The sequence below is a fragment of the Pseudorasbora parva genome, chromosome 20 (genome assembly GCF_024679245.1).
Source record: "Pseudorasbora parva isolate DD20220531a chromosome 20, ASM2467924v1, whole genome shotgun sequence".
Lineage (NCBI taxonomy): Eukaryota > Metazoa > Chordata > Actinopteri > Cypriniformes > Gobionidae > Pseudorasbora > Pseudorasbora parva.
In genome coordinates, this window is record NC_090191.1 from 30,989,519 (window position 1) to 31,009,253 (window position 19,735).

The 19,735-nt window shown below is 38.0% G+C and overlaps 1 protein-coding gene and 1 long non-coding RNA gene across 5 annotated transcripts in view; one reads left to right on the plus strand and one right to left on the minus strand.

The window, feature by feature from the left end:
* The window catches only part of LOC137049618 (uncharacterized), an 84,622-nt gene that overhangs the window by 21,367 nt on the left and 43,520 nt on the right, over positions 1–19,735 (plus strand). The gene's annotated exons all lie outside the window — the stretch shown is intronic.
* Positions 1–19,735, minus strand: part of shisal1a (shisa like 1a) — a 36,696-nt gene that overhangs the window by 13,168 nt on the left and 3,793 nt on the right. For both annotated transcript variants that reach the window (XM_067428178.1, XM_067428177.1), the window contains exons 2-3: positions 12,821–12,985; positions 1,201–1,414 (exon numbers count right to left, since the gene is read on the minus strand). In XM_067428178.1, coding sequence (XP_067284279.1) covers positions 1,201–1,414; positions 12,821–12,887 — 281 coding nt within the window. In that variant the 5' untranslated portion in view covers positions 12,888–12,985. The remainder of the gene's footprint in view (positions 1–1,200; positions 1,415–12,820; positions 12,986–19,735) is intronic.

The following is a 19,735-nucleotide window of genomic DNA, read 5'->3' on the forward strand; positions in this document are numbered from 1 at the left end:
TGATCCTTAACATCCAAAAAAGTTTAAAGATTGACTTAAATACACTTCCATTTATCCTGTTCAATCATACATTTTCTTATGTGTGCATATGGTTTAGTATCTGCTGTATTATGCATTTTAAAACCGTGTTTGCATAAGTGTGAAGATGGCAGACAAAACCAGGCTTTCCGCAAATACGCAAGTCCATCTGATTGTCACATTTTTCTCACCTCCCTCTCAGTCAGCTGGAGGGATAAACAAGCCATGATAATGTTCAGAAGAAAGGGATCCCTCTACTGATCTTTAGTCTTGCTCACTGCTTTAAAGACTGGGAGTTATTTTTTAGACTTCGTTACTTTAAATGGAAAATCTGAATGGATGGCACTGCTAGCCTTCTGTGGTCATTACAGTACAGAGAGTGCTTTAATAGCACAGCGTACACTGTACAGGTCAGAACCTTGCCAGAGGAAGTGTCAGTCTGGTGCAGACTGGCTGTGGTAAGGTTTAGATGGATGGACAAGTTACAAATTAATTTGTAGGATGTAAGTGTGCAGGTACAAGAGAACAAGTACAAGAGAAACTGTGAATAAGAAATATTCAGAAATTGTAGAATTATTTCACACTAAAATGTATCAAATGGTTTGTCATATTTAAAACTATATAGTGTTTGAAATGGAGAAGGAGACTGTTGCATATAGTAGACTATTTTAGTTTTGTATATTCATTATATGGGTAAATAAGACTAAATTTAAAACGGTCCAACATTTTTGCAACTACATACATATTTTTTATGTTTTCTTTTTGTTTTTGAAGTAAATCAGTCATTTATTTGAGTCCTTTTTACTCACATGGCAAAACATAATGTAACCACATTTTAAAACTTTTTATGTAATTTAAAAAAAGTGTCAACATTTAAAGTAAACGCTCACATTTAAAAAAAATCATTTTATTGTTTTTAGATTTTTTTATATTATGGTAATTTTTGCCAACAGTATATTCATTTTATTTATTTGTTTTCTTTTTTCTTTTTTTGTCAAGTCTTCTTTATAACCAAAACAATTTAATTCAATAATTTTGTTAAAGAAATTAACAGTTTGTTACCTCTAGAAATATTTAGATGAGGGTGCATACTTTGAAAAAAATAGTTATTAGTTCAGATCCCCCCAAAATCAAAGTGCATGTTAGAAGTGCAAAATACGTTTATTCTGACCAGATACTCACTTGTGGGCATAGCCATCTGAGTTGGTTGTGAGGTTGAGCTGCATCACGCTCTGAAACTCGGTTTCGTTGCAGCAGTACTTGAAGGCCGTGTTGTTATGGTGACAGCAGAAAATGTAGGTCTTGTTATCCGAGAGTCGAGGGCAGTGGAAACCAAAGTGATAGCGCCCCTTGTGGTCGGAGTAAGGTTCACACACTCTGAAGTGTGCTGAAAGAGCTGCAGAGAGATAAAACACTGGAAGATTAGAGAATAAAGCAAGGTCGATAAAGCTGAGTGATTTCAAACAGCTCATGATCTGATTCAAGGTAGGATGAATAACTTCTGATATGTGCTCGATAGAGATTATTGGGGTGGAACAAAGGGAGAGATTTACAGAGCATATCTTTCATGTCTCCAGTAATTAGAGCTTTGGCTGCTAAATGCCGCCAGATTCATTAAATACGTCCTTTCTGACTTTCTGAAGTCTGTCATATGGTACATTACTCCAGAACCATAAGCACTGTAAAAGTGAGAGTTTTTAATATCACAAGTGACATAACGAACATGGATCAACACAGACAGCCTCTCAACTTGTGAACTAACTCGCCAACGAACAATCCTGGCACCAGTAATTGCTCAGATAATGAAGTTCGCAGAGTCTTGGAAACGTTCTAATGAAAAAGCAAATGAACAAGTATCTTGGCAATTCCTACTGTTTTTTAAATGCAAAATTCTGTGCTCGTCAGCAATGCCCATAGACTCACTCCCAAAGTGCACCTGCTCATTTCTAAAGCTTCATATTGAGCTTTACGAAAATAAGAAAGCACTGTGCCATCATTTGCATATAGATGAGAGCTGTCTGAGAATGCACTTTTGGTAAGTGAAATGGACAGGAACACTAGAGTTGGATCTCTGTGAATTTGTTGGACTTCACTGTCCGTTTTTACAGTGGATAATATTTGTTAAGGCTGAACTGTAGGCTGAACTCCAGACTCAAGACTTCTCTTTAGAAACCACCAGTTAAGTTATACTGTATCAAGGTAATGATTCCCATTCACAGTTGAACAATGAATGAGCAGAGAAGGAGTTCAGGCCTGGAAAAGACTCCCAAAACCTGGAATGGAAACAAGAACCTTTAATGTTAATTGCCGTGGAATCGAAGTTGAATAAGAGACAAAAATATTATGACACAGGAAACAATTTAATGTTTACCGTATTTGACCTATCGCTAATGACCAAAACGCCCAATTACGTGAGTGCACAGGCACACAGAGAGCCTGGTAATGATCGGAATAAATCAGTGCTGACAGCAGTGTGGGCCAGAGAGCCCTCCAGTGCCACCTTTGACCCTATAAAGAGCCCAGTACTGCATGGGAAGTTATTTGGCTGTGCTCAAGCTATGTATCCATGAACAAAATAGGCTAAAACTCAGGCAATAAGAACAAAAGAAAGAGCTGGGGTGTGAAATGAAAACCACCTGTTGGAGATTTTTTTTCATTCTCTTTTTCATTGTGGCAACAGGAGTATTTAAGTGTTTTTATTTTGGTACGCCAGTTTTCTGCGCTCACAGGCAACACCTCAGTTCTTGCTCATTTCACCAGAAGTGAAGTGAAAATGAAATGTGAATGTATCTGTCAGTACCTGTCAGACAAAATCATGTATGCCTGTCTCTTTGAGAGCCAAATTTAACCACAGAAACCATTTTTGATGTGTACACTAGAGTTATGTGAGATCAATACTTGATCAATAATTCAGCAAGGATGCATTAAATCATTAAATCAATTGTAATATAATAAATGTCTTTACTGTTTAATGCTGATCAATTAAACAACTGACAATAAATGCTGATCTTTTTTTCTCTCTCTCACCATTACATTTTTGATTTTGTATTTTAAGATGGAAACAGACTTTCATAGCTTAATATTTTGGTGCTAGTCTTGTTAGTAAAATAAATATTTGGAAATAAGTTATGTAATTCTTATTGCATTTATTGCCCTCAGCAGTCTAAGCATTTCCGTCCTCAACAAAACAGAAATAGCAAATCATGAATAATTCTAATGCAATTCTCTTGCATGCAAAGAGCAACATCATTGGCTAACTTTTTAGCCTTTTTATTCTGTTTAATGCGATACATAAAGTAGGTGACATTAATCCAATCCATTCATTGGTCCTGAATACATATATGGAATGAAAACACTAAACCATAAATATTGTTCACTTGTTAATTTTGTTAATTTGTATAAATTCCAGATTCAATAGCAGTGCATCGGTTTTAGTACCATACTTTGTGTTTTATCCGCATTAATGAAAGAATGTAAATTCAAGAACCATAAACCAAACCAAAAGTCATAAATCATTCCGTTGTGGTGTTTTTAAACTATGGAACCGGTTCCCGGTTCTACTTAACACGGGGCTTGGCAAGGGCGCTTCCCTCAGACTTTTGCTATTTCAGATGAGAGAGACAAGTCTGAATGCTAATGCCTCATAAAGCCGCATAAAACTTTTGCTCAGAGAAAACCAAAAACGAATAGTGAAATCATTCATGCTTATCAAATGTGAGCTCAGTCAAGAGAGTCCACTAAATGTTTTAAGGATACTGTCGCTACCATAAATGGATAGGTTTATGACTGTTAACCTAAGTGAACGGCAGATTTTGGATGGGGTATAATGCTGCATCAAGCCAAACACGAGCTGTGTGGACTCATAAAGGTGAAAGTTCACCCTTTTGTTGGAGTTTTGGCAGATGAAGGAAGTCAGCATGTGTTTTCTGGCAGAGAGAGTAGATCTACCTGGTTGTGTTTTATAATGATGGTGGACTGTAGGTCTCGCTCATTATAACTAGTTACATGACTGCAAAAAAACATTCCATGAAAGAAATATTAAATATTCACAGATGTTTAAAAAAGAGCCTTGTCCTCAAGTTACTTCTGGGTAATTGTGTCTGTTGATATTAGAATTAACATGTCTGCACTCACTGGAGAATGGCAACTAAATGTTTTATGAATGACACTCTGCACCATTTCGTTCAGTCATTGGGTCGGTGGAAAAAAAAATTCTCTACTTCTTTCTGTGCTCACTTTGGAACAGGTTTCGGTTCATTTGAGATATTTATCTCTTCTTGTCGGGTTGAGATATGGCTCAGGAGTTACATAAACAATCTTAAAAGTCTGAGTGTGATACTTCTGGCTGTGCTTGTCTGTTGAAATATCCTGGGGGGGGGGGGGAATTCACTAAACAGTTATGCACTTACACTCAGTCCAGATTTTAAAATGTAATTCATTCATTGATGACAAATCTGAACTTTCAGCATTGTTACTCCAGTCTTCAGTGTCACATGATCCTTCAGAAATCAATTTGATATGCTGATTTGCTTGTTGTTTAAAACAGTTGTGCTGCTTAATATTTTTGTGGAAAGCATAATGTATAGATTTTCAGGACTATTTGAATATAAATGTCCAAAGAACAGCATTTATTTGAAATAGAAATAGTTTATAACTTTACATGTCACTTTTGATTAGTATACGGGATCCATGCTAAATACAAATATTAATATCTTTCAAAAGAAAAAACGAAAAAACCTGAATGCGAGTATGAATATATCGTAGTGGTGGAGCAATGCAAGATTGGAAATTGCTTGTTTGTGCCGTTCCCTGTTTAGCATAATTCCTTTAGTGAAACGGGTGCTAAAACAACACAAACAGCATTTGCAAATAAACGACTATCAGCAGGCACAGTTCATTTTTCATGAATCCCCCTGTGTGTGGCTTCTCTTGTCTTGAAATATTGCAGAGTGAGCGAACAGGGCCAAAAAATGAAAAGGTATTTGTATAAATATTCCCCAAATATTTCTCTAAATATCACTCTCATTCAATTCCTCTCCGACTCTTACATCCTGTTACAACAGCATAGTCTTCTGAGCTCAATCCAAACACACATCTGTCATCGCACTGGCCTTTAGTATAGCAGCAAAATCAGGCTTGAGGCTTTTGTACTGACTGTTTGTCTTATGGGAAATATGGTTGTAGGTATTCAATTCATGTGAGGACCATTTGATTAAATATTTGGCTGGTCCCTATTGAGCAGATGAACAGCAGTAGCAGCTCCTTTGCATGTAGAGAGTTCTGAAATCAACAATTTTTAATCAACAATACATATTTTTCTACATTGCTGCGTGTCTGTATATGTATGTAAATCCTTTATGTATATACTGTAAGTGTATGGCCAGACATATTAAACTCCATATACACACACACACACTAACCTAACGGATTATTAGGAACACCATACTAATACTGTGTTTGACCCCCTTTTCGCCTTCAGAACTGCTTTAATTCTATGTGGCATTGATTCAACAAGGTGCTGAAAGCATTCTTTAGAAATGTTGGCCCATATTGATAGGATTGCATCTTTCAGTTGATGGAGATTTGTGGGGTGCACATCCAGGGCAGGAAGCTCCCGTTCTACCACATCCCAAAGATGCTCTATTGGGTTGAGATCTAGTGACAGTGGGGACCATTTTATTAAATGAGTCATTGTCATGTTCAAGAAACCAATTTGAAATGATTCGAGCTTTGTGCATTATCCTGCTGGAAGTAGCCATCAGAGGATGGTACATGGTGGTCATAAAGGGATGGACATGGTCAGAAACAATGCTCAGGGAGGCCGTGGCATTTAAACGATGCCCAATTGGCACTAAGGGGCCTATAGTGTACCAAGAAAACATCCCCCACACCATTACACCACCACCACCAGCCTGCACACACTCTAAAAATGGCTGGGTTAAAAATAACCCAATTGGCAACTCTTGGGTAAATATTGGACTGAACACATGCCGGGTTAAATTAACCCAGTGGCATTTTGACCCAGCAGGTTGGTTTGTTGAGAAAACTCAAAATGTAGTCATTTTGCTATTCTGGATTATTCTTGCTGGGTTGTTCTTAAAATTTCTCCTCCTGTGCATTAGCCTACTGTAAAACTAGACAATCATGAAAGAACAAATGAAGAATGCATGTCTAGACTGTTAAAACAATCATTTTTATTGCTTGTCAAATGGTACAACACACACGTGTTAAAATTGGCAACATTAACAACTACAAACCTAATATATTCTGTCAGTTTATTCACGGTTAAATTGAACTTTTATTTTGACGGGTTGCCGTGACCTTTGAGCCTCTGTTTATGATATTACAGTTTTCTTAAATGAAACGGTAAATTCTCACGTAGTGACGGTTTATGTGTTCATGTCCTCAGTGACACGGCAGAGGCTAAAAAGACAGCGAGTGTGTGTGCCTTTCGCGTGTGTACGCGTGCGCACGCGCCCCGTCATTCACACAGAGACGCAAAACATGGAAGAGTAATATTTAAATAGTATTTAACACAGACACTCGTATATATTCGGCTACAGTCTGGAGACCTGCATGACGCGACTGAACGCAGCTGCGGGACCGAATATAGTCTACTTGTGAGTCGATGCTGTACAGATAGGCTATCGTCACATTTGTAAAATTTCAGTATGTACTTGGTACCAAAGTAACATTGCATCGGATTCTGAAGTAAAACTTGTGTCATCTTAACGTCATGTAAGCTTAAGAATTGTTGCCGTGAAGAAGAAAAAAACCTATAATTATGCTAATTAAAATGATTATTAATGAAAACATATGAACTCATCTTAAAACATCTGAAACCAGTGGCTTTGCCTTTTGCATTGTCCTTCTAAAATGATAGTTTGGGAGCGAATTTAAACAAATCAAGGCAGGAAGCACATGAAACAACCAAGCGCTGGGTAGAATCAACCAAGCATTGCGACCCAGCAAGTTTAACCCAGCGACTGGAAATTTGAAACTACCCAATGGGGTTTAAAATGTGATCAAATAAACCAACAAAAATTACCCAACAGTCTTAACCCAGCATTTTGGGTTAAAAAATAACCCAGCATTATTTAGAGAGCAGTGGTAACAAGGCATGATGGATCCATGTTCTCATTCTATTTATGCCAAATTCTACCTACCCAAATTCTATAAAATATGTTTGTATGTATGTGTGTATATGGTCAGATTTACTAACAGTTTGTGTCAGCAAACGTCTTTTGATGTGAAAAAACTACTGTCAGGATTTGCTGACGCGCAGTGATAAATTAGCTCTTTAAAGGTGTGGACAGTTATTTTTGCAGCTGACCTTATTGCATATGTATTTGTTGGAGTTTCCCTTTTAGGTGCAAAATTTATGGGAGGAGAGTATTTAAATGAATCATGCAAAGTGATTTACTAAGCACTCGTAAATTTACTGGTGTTGCGCCATTTACCATCCCAAAAAAGTATGTCTTAAACCAGACGCTAACGGGCATATTGCGCTGGTCATGGAAATGATCTAGCCTGGATGCCAGCCAAATTTAGCCCTGCCCACAACATTTGAGTTCGGGAAATTCCTTCTGGACTTGATTCGTTGTAGAGCAAATATGCCTGAACAAGACCTGTTCGGACCAATGAAAAGGGCAGGTTTTATACGATCAATGTTACTGTTATACATCTTCATACAAATGGTAATCAGTAAGGTAAGCATTCACGTCACCAAAGAGCGCTTGGGTTGAATTCGTTCTAATCCTAAATGCTGGACTTGTTCGTTTAAGAATTCAGCTTTAATATTTCTCTCAAAAATGTCGATCATATTGGTATGTACTCCTTCTATCCTTGAATTATTTTACAATACCGGCAAAGATTGTTTACACTCATCTTCCTATTCTACTTCTTCCAGCGTGCATGCAGTTGAGTTCTGTTGACAACTATGTGTCACATTGTTGCTCTGATTGGTTAGGTCTATCCAATTGAGGTCTTTACTGGTTCGGTTGAAACATGCCCCATAATCACAGCCCAACAGTGCAGTATCAGACTATTCTGACTAGAATTGAGTATGCCGACGTCAGGCTAGAAATGATCCGGCTGAGTCTGTGTTCTTTAATTTGTGCGGTCTGTGTTCTTTAATATCATGCTCAGAACTGTCCACTCCCATCTGTGCTGAATTGCACTCAAACTAATTTGCTGTTTAGTAAATCTGGCCCATATTAAGAATAAATGGATGAAAATAATAATAATCTGTATAATGTATTAATGTATCATATTTGATAATTATTATAAAATATTTAAAAATATATTGTCCACAAAAATATATATTTGTCATTGCTTTCCCAGTGTTTGAAGAATTTCTATTTAACTATATTTGTTCATAAAGTGTTGTTTAATTTTGCTTTGTGTAAAAACAGGCACAAGTTTACTATATATATATATATATATATATATATATATATATATATATATATATATATATATATATATATATATATATATATATATATATATATATATATATATATATATATCCAAATGCTTATTGGAAATACTACAAAAATGGTAAACTTGCTTGTTAGTACATTTCATTTTTTTTTGCGCATGGTAGATGGCCTATGAATTGTTTTTAATGACATCATAGCTATTCTTTTTCCCTCCACACGTTTGATAATTGTTGAACAAATCACTGCAGACTTTGCCTGGCAGAAAGAGCAAACAGGCCAATGTTAAATCTTGAATGACTAAGTAATCAGTCTAAATGTAGTCATTAGTAACTGTAAGAAAGTCAAAGTTGAATTAGTTTTTGCCAAGTCAGATCCTTATTATTTGTGCCTCAAGTCAAAGTTGCATGTGTATGATTGAGATTATGTGGGTGCATTTACATTTTTGTTCATTCTAATTTAAAACAAAAACCCTGCATGGGAATTGTACTTGTATGCAATACTTAAAGGGGTACTTCAGCACTGGAAAGATGAATCTGTATTTAAAGTAGTAGAAATGTGAATTTATTTTTGAATTTGGTGCTTTCTAGACTGAGAAAAGACAGAAAATGTATTTTTGTCTCATGGAGATGAAAGACAACAATTCCCAGAATGCTTCACTGCCCTGTGAGGCCATTCCCAAAGCCACCTGCTGGATTACTGTGACTGAGTTGGAAAAGACACTACAATTAAATACTGAACGTGTCCATTCAATATAATGAGTGAGTCACTGCGCGAGTGTCACGGCACTGAGCACTAACTGCAGGAGTCAGATTACATTTAACGTCATGAGCTGATGAGCTCTCATGATGAGAGCTGAGGTAATCGCGACCACATTCGCGGCATACATTCAAGTGTGTTCAGTCTGGCGCGTATTCAGTTCATGCCTTTGGAAGCTTAACTTTCATAGAATTTAATTTGAGAAGTTAAAACACTTACATTGCTCAGCATAGTTCAGTTTCCATGAATGCCTGCAGCTGCGAGCTGAGCTGTGAGTATGATCTCCCATCCCCCATATGCGCAGGTGTAAAACATGAGGAAGTAGCTCCCTCTGCTGGCTGTAGTCTTTAGCCTTTGGCCAAAAATTCCTCCGATGGTGCAAATATCGTCAATTTGCGTCATCAGAGGAATTTTTCCAGAAATAAAATGCATAAATCTCTTGTCTCAGGGGGATATGAGGGGGGAAGCACAATCATTTGAATATACTCCAGGGTTTCTACTGATACAAAGCCATATGCTAATCGCTGAAGTAACCCTTAAAAGGTGCAGTAAGCAATTTCGGAGAAACTTGTAGCCAATCAGCAGTAGGGGACGGGTCCTCTTATGATGGGGGAGGAAAGAGAATGAGCAAGCGAGGGATTTGAAGAAAGACTGTTAAAAGAGAGATTGTTAGGAAACTGTACAGATTGTAAGTCTTCGCAGGCCCACTTTTAGGCGAAACTGGGTTTGCCCCAAAAAGAAAGAAAAACCCAACATATTTATTTGGGGTACTCTTTATAGTCCAAGCTCTATCCCTATTGTTAAAACCATTAAGTATGTACATTTTCTCAACACCACATAAAATAACAAAATATTTATAGAAACAAAATTCAGTCAAAAATAACAAATACAAAAGGTGGACCTAAACAATAATAAACACATAATAAGAATGGCACATTTCCATTATCCCCCTTATTATAAAGACAATGGACTTCCGGTTGCTTCGTGCCGACCCAGCCAAACATAGCAGACCTGGCCGCTGGGTGCCACTCATTTGACTAACCAATAGTGTAGAAGCAACACGAAAGACCGGCAACACAGACACTGACAAACACTTAAAGGTTTGCATTAACATGTTAACAAGACAAAACATAAAAACAAAAGACAATTTTGGGATTTATGTGTGTTAAGCACAGCATGAATTTTGACGGGGGTAGAAACGAAGTTGATATGTTTGCATGTATGAAGACCAGTGTGCTAATGGCCTCAGTGTGGAACGGAAGATGAGGTAAGATGGGGTGTGTGTGCTGCTCTAACCAACAGGGACCTGGTCACTCTGTCACATCAACTCCCTCCTCTCCAGGCCGCAAACTGATCGGATTTCAGGACTGCAATATTATTTTGGGGCCCAGGTCGATGTCTCACCATAAACTGGTAGGTTTGCAGAGAGAGGTACCACCTAGTCCCCCGGGAATTGTGGTCCTTCATTGTGTGGATTTACATCAGGGCTTGGTGGTGTGTTTCTGTTTTGGTGTACCCAGGCCTTTTTCCAGTCGCCTTTGGTGACTTGTCCCTCTGGGGCCCTTGGTCCTGCCTTGCAAGAGACAATGGTTTAAGTCTGGCAATGGCTGCAGACTTGGTTTAACCTTGGCTAGTGTCATTAACAGACAAGCAACACTGACAACATTAGAGGTGGCCATACAAGTTTCAACAGAATGCAACAATTCAGTGAGCACTGATAAGTATCTTCCCAAAATCATGCCAGCAGGTAAGTCCTCCACAAATGTCATATTCAACAGGTAAGTTTGGTCTTACACATATACATTAACTTCTGTTTAAGGGTACTACTTAACATCCAGCAGTGACCAAATCATCAAACGGAACATGTGACATATGGCTTTTTTTTATAGCAATGACAAAGAGCTTCCAGTGTCCAAAAAAAGCATTCATATATTGTCCCTTCACAGTTACTTGCATATTCTGTGTTTTGTGCACATTGTTCTCACTGTACTCTTCCCTTAGGACATTACATTTGCCAGTTAGTTTAGCTTTATGGACTGGACACACTGTTGCCTTGTGAACCAGGTGTTGGCCGTAAAAGCTTATTTTTCCGTCAGAAGCCGCTTTCTGTGCCTGAGTAACATTAGAGTCAGTATTAGGTTGCCTAGAACTACTGGGAGGGTTTTTAAAGTTACCTTTCATGGATTAAGAGCGCTGACTACCACAGTAAGCGTTGAGGTATTGCTGAGCCAGTTTAGTAGCATCCAGTCCAGTTGTTGACTCATGTTCCTTGACCCAGACCCTACCCTTGTAGGGTACAACACGCAGAAACTGTTCCAGGATTGTCTCACCTATTTCCTCCTTTGTGCGCAGCTCAGGTGTCACCCAGCAGTGGTACAAGTCAGTCAATTGTATGTTTCCATCTGCGAGTAGGAGTGGCCTGGAACCGCTGGCGGTAAGTCTCCGGAGAGATGTTGAACTTTTCCAGCAACACCTCCTTCAGGTTGCTGTAAAACGCCCCTCAGTCCTCGTTCATGGCCTGGTAGGCTTCCAGCACTTGCCCAGACAGCAGTGGAACCAGTTGATAACTCCACTCTGGCCATCTCCAGGTTCTGGACGCTCAAAACCACTCAAGAAGTTTTCAGCGTCCTCACCCTACTGGAGGACTGCCAACCTCGGCTCAGTCTCAGTCTCTCTGACAAGCTGTGTTTCTACACTGAGCTAGTGTTGGAAGCTCTATCCATGGACTGTCAGCCTCACTCAACACCTCAGATTGCCGGACAGCTTACAGACTTTCAGAGACTCTGTAGCTCCTTTACATAGCATTTTTCCCTCTGCTCTTGTGCACTCAGGAAATCACGCATCACGGCATACATCCCACCACTGGATGTGGTAGTAGGGGAGATTGGTTCTCGAGGGGACATGGACTTGGGACAAACTGGTGGGGAATCCTCCTGTCTATCCTCCTTCTTATAGGCTCAGCAGTGTCCCAGGCCACATCCGACTCAGCCATAGCCTTGCTCTGGGAACTAAGCCCCACCCTAGACTTCCTACCTCTCTGCACAGACTTGCGTGTAGCCATCCCACTTGTGACACCAAATGTACGACAACGGGTTTGCTCACTTGCCAAGTTAACTGACCCCACATACTTCTTTGGGGCTCCTCTTTATAGTCCATGCCCCGTCGCTTTTGTTAAAACCATTACAAACATGGGTGGGTAAGTTATTAACAAGACAATATTAACAAGACACTTTGTGGCGACACGCCCACACACAACAGGCATGGCACTATTTATCCAGGCCACTGGGTGCGGCTCGAGTTTGACTGGCTGGTGGAGAAGCAACGCCGAAGACCAGCAACACAGATGCTGACAAACATTTAACACAGGTATGCATTAACATGATAACATGACAAAACAGAAACAAAAGACAATTTTGGTATGTGTGTGTGGTGTTAATATGCAGCATGGATTTTGATGGGGATAAAAATGGAGTTGATATGAAAGAGACATCCAATCGTGTGTTTGAGCATTTTGTGGGCGGAGCAATGAATGATGATATCAATAGTGTTTCTCAGAATTCGCTAACTGCACCTTTAAAGGCATCTATAAGTTCTGGCCTTACCTGCAGTAGAAAGCAGGATAAAGATGACGGCCAAAGTGTTGAAGGACCAGCGGCCGTTCATGGTCATCTCTCAGCCCTCATGAAGAAACAGTGTGAGGAGAGAGAGAGAGCAAGTCAACACACACTCATTGCTCACCGCCTGGTGGTCATTTTATTCTTCAAGTTCTGAAACACACACAAAGATAGACTACATGTAAGCCTTACATTCTCAAAAAAGACAGTAACAGTTTAGTCATAATTTATTAACCCTCATGTTGTTCCAACATAAAATGTAATGAAGTGAATGACTCATGCATTGTTTAAATAAAGACATCTGTTGGGCTTGATATTTAAGTTATTGATTGAGTTACACATAAGATGGACAGCTGGTGTTACATCAACTCTTTCATTATTGCTGTCAAAGGGGAAATGTGAGCGATTGCTGATAAAGACATGAGATATGAGAATATTGATGAATGGAATCTTGGCAAGAAAAATAATACACAATATGCACTCATGACAAATAGATACAACATGTTGCAAAGGATTAAGTACGATAATTCTTTATTGTTGATTCCATCCATGCTTGTCTCAGCATGTGCTTTCTATGATGAAAAGCATATTTTAAAACAGAGCAATATGAAAAAAAGCCTTCCAGGCTCCACACAACATATCAAATCAAATCTCTCTAAAACCTTTTCAAAGCCTCTATCCTCATAGATCGACTGTCATGAGACGCATAAAAAAAAGAATGCTATCTACTATGAAGAAAACAAGAGTATGGCTGCATATGAATTAATAAAGCTAATAAATCCGATCAAAATTCGGCTTTCGTTAGGACAGTAGATTTGGCTGTCTCTAATATCACAGCCTTATGCCCTCTTTAACATTCATCCTCTGTATAGTTAAATGGAAGGTCAAGTTGAGCACATTATATTCTGGGACACTGTATCCTATATAGTATGCTCATTTTGTCAAATGTTGTAGGTCATCTGGGTTTCCCATGCATACAGAAAGTTCTCATACTGTTCACAGTGTATGTACTGCATAATGCAAAAATAGTAAAAGCACTTCGCTATTCTGAACATACCTTGAGACTCTAAGCACAGGATGGTAAAAGGGGCTGGCAGGAGGACCATAAGGAATAGATGCATGTGGCCTACCTAAGACTGAGATCATCAGGCAGGATGGGGGGAAATGTGGCTCATAAGGACAACCAACTGTTGGTTAAATGGAGCTGCATTGCATAATATATGTGTTGAACTAAAGGGGTTTATGGGAATGTGCTTGGTGTGTGAATGTGTCTCTCTAGATATATATTTATATCATCCATCTTTCTTATCTTTCTCTTTGTGTTTAAACAGCAGTCAGCATGTCTGTGTTTGGTTTACAGCTACACTAACAGCCTGGTTGCTCTGAGCTGGCCGTCTGTCATAACACGTCACCATGCCAATCCGCCTCTGTCACCCGTACAGGCCTCTGAATGGCTTGTTGGCAGTCACAAACACTCCCCCTTGCCAACAAGAAGGAAATAAACCGCACACAGTTACACACAAAAAATACCAGAGGCAAATACTCCGCATCAATATGCAATATGCACACAAGCCTATGGCACAGATAAATTCTCCTTAATATATTAGATTCCTGGCATTGTGTATTTATGGTTTGGTCTATAGTATTTCACATAATATTTGATTTCAACAGATTAGTTTTCCCTCCTTCATAAGGTATGTTTGACTCCAGTGCAGAAATGATCAATAATCAACACTGTGTATTATTATATACTGCCTCGTGTTTTTACAGGTATGTGCGGTTACTGAATCATATTGCGGCAAAAAAACACCCTTGAGTATCAACAATCAGACAATCAGATTCCACTTTTTCTGAATTCCAAATGAGGTAATGACTGTTTACTCAGTCATTATGCCGTAAGTCAGAACTGATATCTTCATACCTTAATCGTATAAAGAAAGCATCTTTTTGCGTTTATTGTTCCTTTAATACTTCACCGAGGTCTGAGGAGATACCGAATATCTGCTGTGTGGCTCAGATGAAACCAACATTGGACTTATATATGCTAAAACCAGAAAATGAAAAACATATGGTAAAAAAAATCCATCTGTCCTACGCACATGAAAACAGCTTTAGTGTTACCGTGGTAACTCAGGGACATTCTGAAAGTATATGAACATTAAAAGAACAGTTCACCCAAAAATAAAAAATAGCTGTATACTCAGTCTCATGTTGTTCCAAACCTGTATGACTTTCATTCTTCAATGGATCACGAAAAAAATATATTTTTTGTCCACCATAAAAGGCAGGGATCTAAAATAACATTGCATGGACATTTTATATCGGCAAAAAACAGTGACTGTTTTTTTAATGATCTTCTATTTGTGATGTAAACAAGATAATTAATATCTCTCTCTCACACACACACACACACACACACACACACACACACACACACACACACACACACACACACACACACACACACACACACACACACACACACACACACACACACACACACACTATATTACCATAAGTATTGGGACACCTATTGAATTGAGGTGTTCCAATTTGTTAATTCAATTGTCAATTATTCATTTTATTTTATAATTGACCATTAATTGTATTAATTTAATGCTTAATTATTAATTTATGATTATTTTTTATTTATGATTTTGTTTATGATTGATAAAACTATATTTTGAAGAACGTTTGTTTTGTTCATTGAAAGTCAGTCGGGCCACTGACTTTTCAGTTTCACAGTTTTTATGAAATTTTATTTGTTTTTATTTATGATTTATAAAGAAGATATTTTGAAGAACGTTTGTTTTAGTCCATACATTGAAAGTCAGTGGGACCACTGACTTTTCAGTTTCACAGTTTTTATGGACATTTTTTATGCACAAAACAAACAGACTGAGGCTTTTTTCAAAGTACCTTTTTTTAACTCTGCTTTTTTATAACAACATTTTTCAATTTTCATTTTTTTTTTAAATATCCACTTTTAATGACAGATGCAGTATTTTGAACAACTCTTGTTAATTCTGGATGAAAATCTGGATTCCCTCCCATATAAACCAGTAATTTGTTTTCTATTTTTAACACAATTGAAAACAAAGCTAGATATCCACAACTTTCCCGAACTCTGACCTTTCCCATGATCGCTATGGCAACGTAGAACTAACGTTGGTAACGAACTTCCGGTTTACGTTAGTCTGTACTGTAATCAGCTAAACGCTTGGTTGTATTATGAGGATTCGGGAGTAAACTTTTACAACAACGCTTCAGACAAAATGATCACATGTCCCAGATGGTCGCATGGATCTGACTATCTTACAAGAACTTACTAATATCTGTAGCACTAAGCGATTCACCCGAGTTATGCGGTGCACACATTTTGCCACTGTGTGATAGGCTTGGCTGTTCCTATGATCCACGCAAGAGTTACCTTCCGTCCATGCGCCTGTAAATCGATTTTATTTTATTATAAATAAAGGTTTATTTGTTTCTAGTTATTTATTTTGTTAGATATTTCCACTTTGCAGGAGTCCCGCAAAATAATTTTATTTTCCCGCAACTCGCACACAATAATATCTTGCCACCCGCATCCGCATTCACCCATCAAATATTATCCCGCAACGCACTCGGTTGTGCTGGGTCCCGCGGGAGTGCAGGTCTCTATTTAACATTAGGTTGTTAGAGCGGTCTTACTATACAATAAATCTGTAAATTATTGAAAACAATAAACATACCCCTTGCAAAAAATTATACAGTTGTACTGCAGTATTTTAAATAGGTTAAACTAATATATTATATAAACTCAATAATTAAATTTACAGCAATGAAATGTTAATTACAATGCACTTAAATTAATTGAAGTTCATGCATCTATTTTCATGTTGATTAAAAAAAAGTCTGACAATGTCTGACATGATTTCAACAATTACAAATATTAAAATATAAATATTACTTCTACATCACAATTCTTGAGTTTATTTGAAGCTCGTTGGGCATTGAATGGAGAGCGAAGTGTGCTAGCAACATGTCAAACGGGTCCGTTTATGTTGCATGGTTTATGGAAGCAAGGTTTTGGATGAGTAAGACCCAGGCGCTCAGCGCTTATTAACCCCGGCGAGAGCTGCATTAACTCTGCTCGTCCTTCTGACGACTGCCGCTGCCTGGCAGAAGCCCCTCCCGTGACGCAAATTCGCGTCTGTTGTGTAGTGAATGAAGCGAATGCAGTCAAAATGTTCACGCGTCCATGTTTGCGAGAATAGCGCTATTTATTCTCGTCACTCGTGTCTGGTGTGAACGCAGCATAACTGTTATGTGTGCTAAACCGGAACTGAGATACCGTCAACCGGAAGTATCGAGTGTCATGGCGACGCCCACTAAGACTTGCAGGAAAGTTGTGGATAAGCCCCTTTTCCACCGAAATTACCCAGAAACAATTTTTACCAGGAACTTTTTTTTCAGGAAAGCTTATAAAGCTAGATTTAAAATTACAATGTATGTTATTATCAGCTATTACGGACATTGGCCGTGAGATGGCTGAGACGAACCCGCGTCATCAGACAGAAAGTGCAAGACTGATATTTACTGAATGCAGAATGAACCTTGCAAAAGACTTTTAATTTTTTTTAAATGCCGGTTAAAAATAAAATGCTGCATTAGCTTAACCAATTATTTGTGATTGTCATGCCCTCGAAAGTTCCAGAACTTTGAAAAAGCACTACCTCGTGAGCAGGGCTGTTTGGAGGGGGAAATATTTACCCGGAACTTCATTAAGACCCTTGTTCCTGCGGTCGAAACACACTAAGTACCACCCCAAAGTTCCTAGTTCCCAGGGAAATTTCCTGCGGTGGAAATGCGGCTATAGTGTGTTCCTCAAATGGATCAATCCCTCTGAATCCCTTTGAGTGCGGTACATATGGCTCTGAATTCTCTGACATTTGTGTCCAAATCCACTAGCAGTGTCTCTTCTGGCAGTACATCACATAGCGCTTCACAGAAGAAGAGAAAAGTGTGAAGGACTTTCTTTTCCCAAGGCTTTACTACAGTGTGTTTATCCCGTCTGGACCGTTGTGCATGTGTGAGAATGCAGAAGAGAATGGGAAACGCTTCTATTGCCTTTGAGCAAACGAGAATCACAAAATTTAACTTGAGCTTCACTGAAGTCATTGTTCCTCTCTGAAGATCAATTAATATTTATAATCATATGCTCATCCCCATACCCCCTGCCAGCGAATACTGCACAATAGAGAAGCTCTTACTAATTGTTTGTGAATGTGTTCTGTTGCTTGTTAATTTTTTATTACAGAAAGCTGTGTAAACTAATGTGAGTTTAGAAGGAAGCAATGCCAGATTGCGTGAAGATACAACATCATCCTCTGAGACTTAAAAATGTTGTGTGAACAAGTTCGTTTCTGTTCTTCTGGTTTCAAGGGGATGTTTTTTGACAGAATTGGGTAGAGGAGGTATATGATACCTGGAGAGAGAGGTATCCATTAGCATTCCCATTCATCTCGGTGGCAGTTTCTGGTGCAAGACTCCCAGAAGTAGCAGACAGGGAAAAATATTCAGAGAATACATCTACTTTTTAATGGCCATCATTGGAGAAAGATACTTTTTGTCCACAGAATAATTATGGCATTGGTAGGGGCTATGCTAACTAGCCAAACCTGTTGAGAATAGAATAGAAACAGAATGGAAAAAGTCCATTTTAAAGGAAAATTATTGTAAAAGTAAGACTCTATTCAAAAAAGACTACACTACATCATGATATTGGATCATTTGGCTCATTAAATCTGACTCGTATTCTATGAAACATGTACATGAGCTGCAGATGGTGCATGCATTAAAAGCCCTTTCAGCACACACAGCACCACAGGACTAAATGCAAAGTGGTCCTGAATTAAAAAAATGTCCCTCAGTTATTGGTCTTTTGCTTTTTTGCCTGGCTTGACGATTTAAAACTGCAAAAATGTCCACTATAGCACTAACTCTACTGTGAAAAGATAAAGTCAGCTGTCAGCTCACAAAAAGCGGTCTATTCAAATGCAAATCTATGAGGGTGATGGACTCTAAATTGTTTATCCAAAATGTCATATATTGAACCAACTATTTTTTTATTTCATGTTTTTTAGATGGAACCCCCCAAACATCTAGACTGCACTGCATCCAGGGTTTAATTCTAAAAATGTGTTATTGAAGTGAGATGCGTATTGAAAACTGAGGAGAGAGGGAAGGTTACATTTAGATAACATGAACTAACGTCATTAGCACTGCAGATGGTACAGTCTGTTCTCTGCTCATCCCCATAGTTACCATCAATACACCCCTTACCTAAAATCAGAAAGAATGGCAAAGGGATACAAACACCCACCCTGTCAACACACAGGCATTGTTCTGTTCTGCTTAGATTTACCCTTTCTATCCACAATGTACTATTATTGTTGTAAATATTTTTGTTTATTGTTTTAGATTTTTAATAACACTTTATTTTACAGTTACATATATTTATTATGAAAATACAACAGTAGATTATGCATAATTACATGATACCTTAAACCAAACCTCAATACTAACCCTAACCCTACATTAACCATGTTAATTAATCAGAACTTAACTGTATAATAACACTATTAACAAGGACTCCTTAACAAAATGTGCAACTTTGTTATTTGTATAATGGAATAATAATAATAATAATAATAATAATAATAATAATAATAATAACACTAACAATAAATTTTAACAAAATATAATTGTCTCTTTAATAATGATAATCTAGATTTAAAAAGTCTGGAGAGAATATGGCCATACATTTGTTTAATAAACTTGGTTTCATCCTCTATTTTCAAATTAATTGTAAAATGAAATATTTTATTATGAGCCATGTTAATATAATAATATTATTAT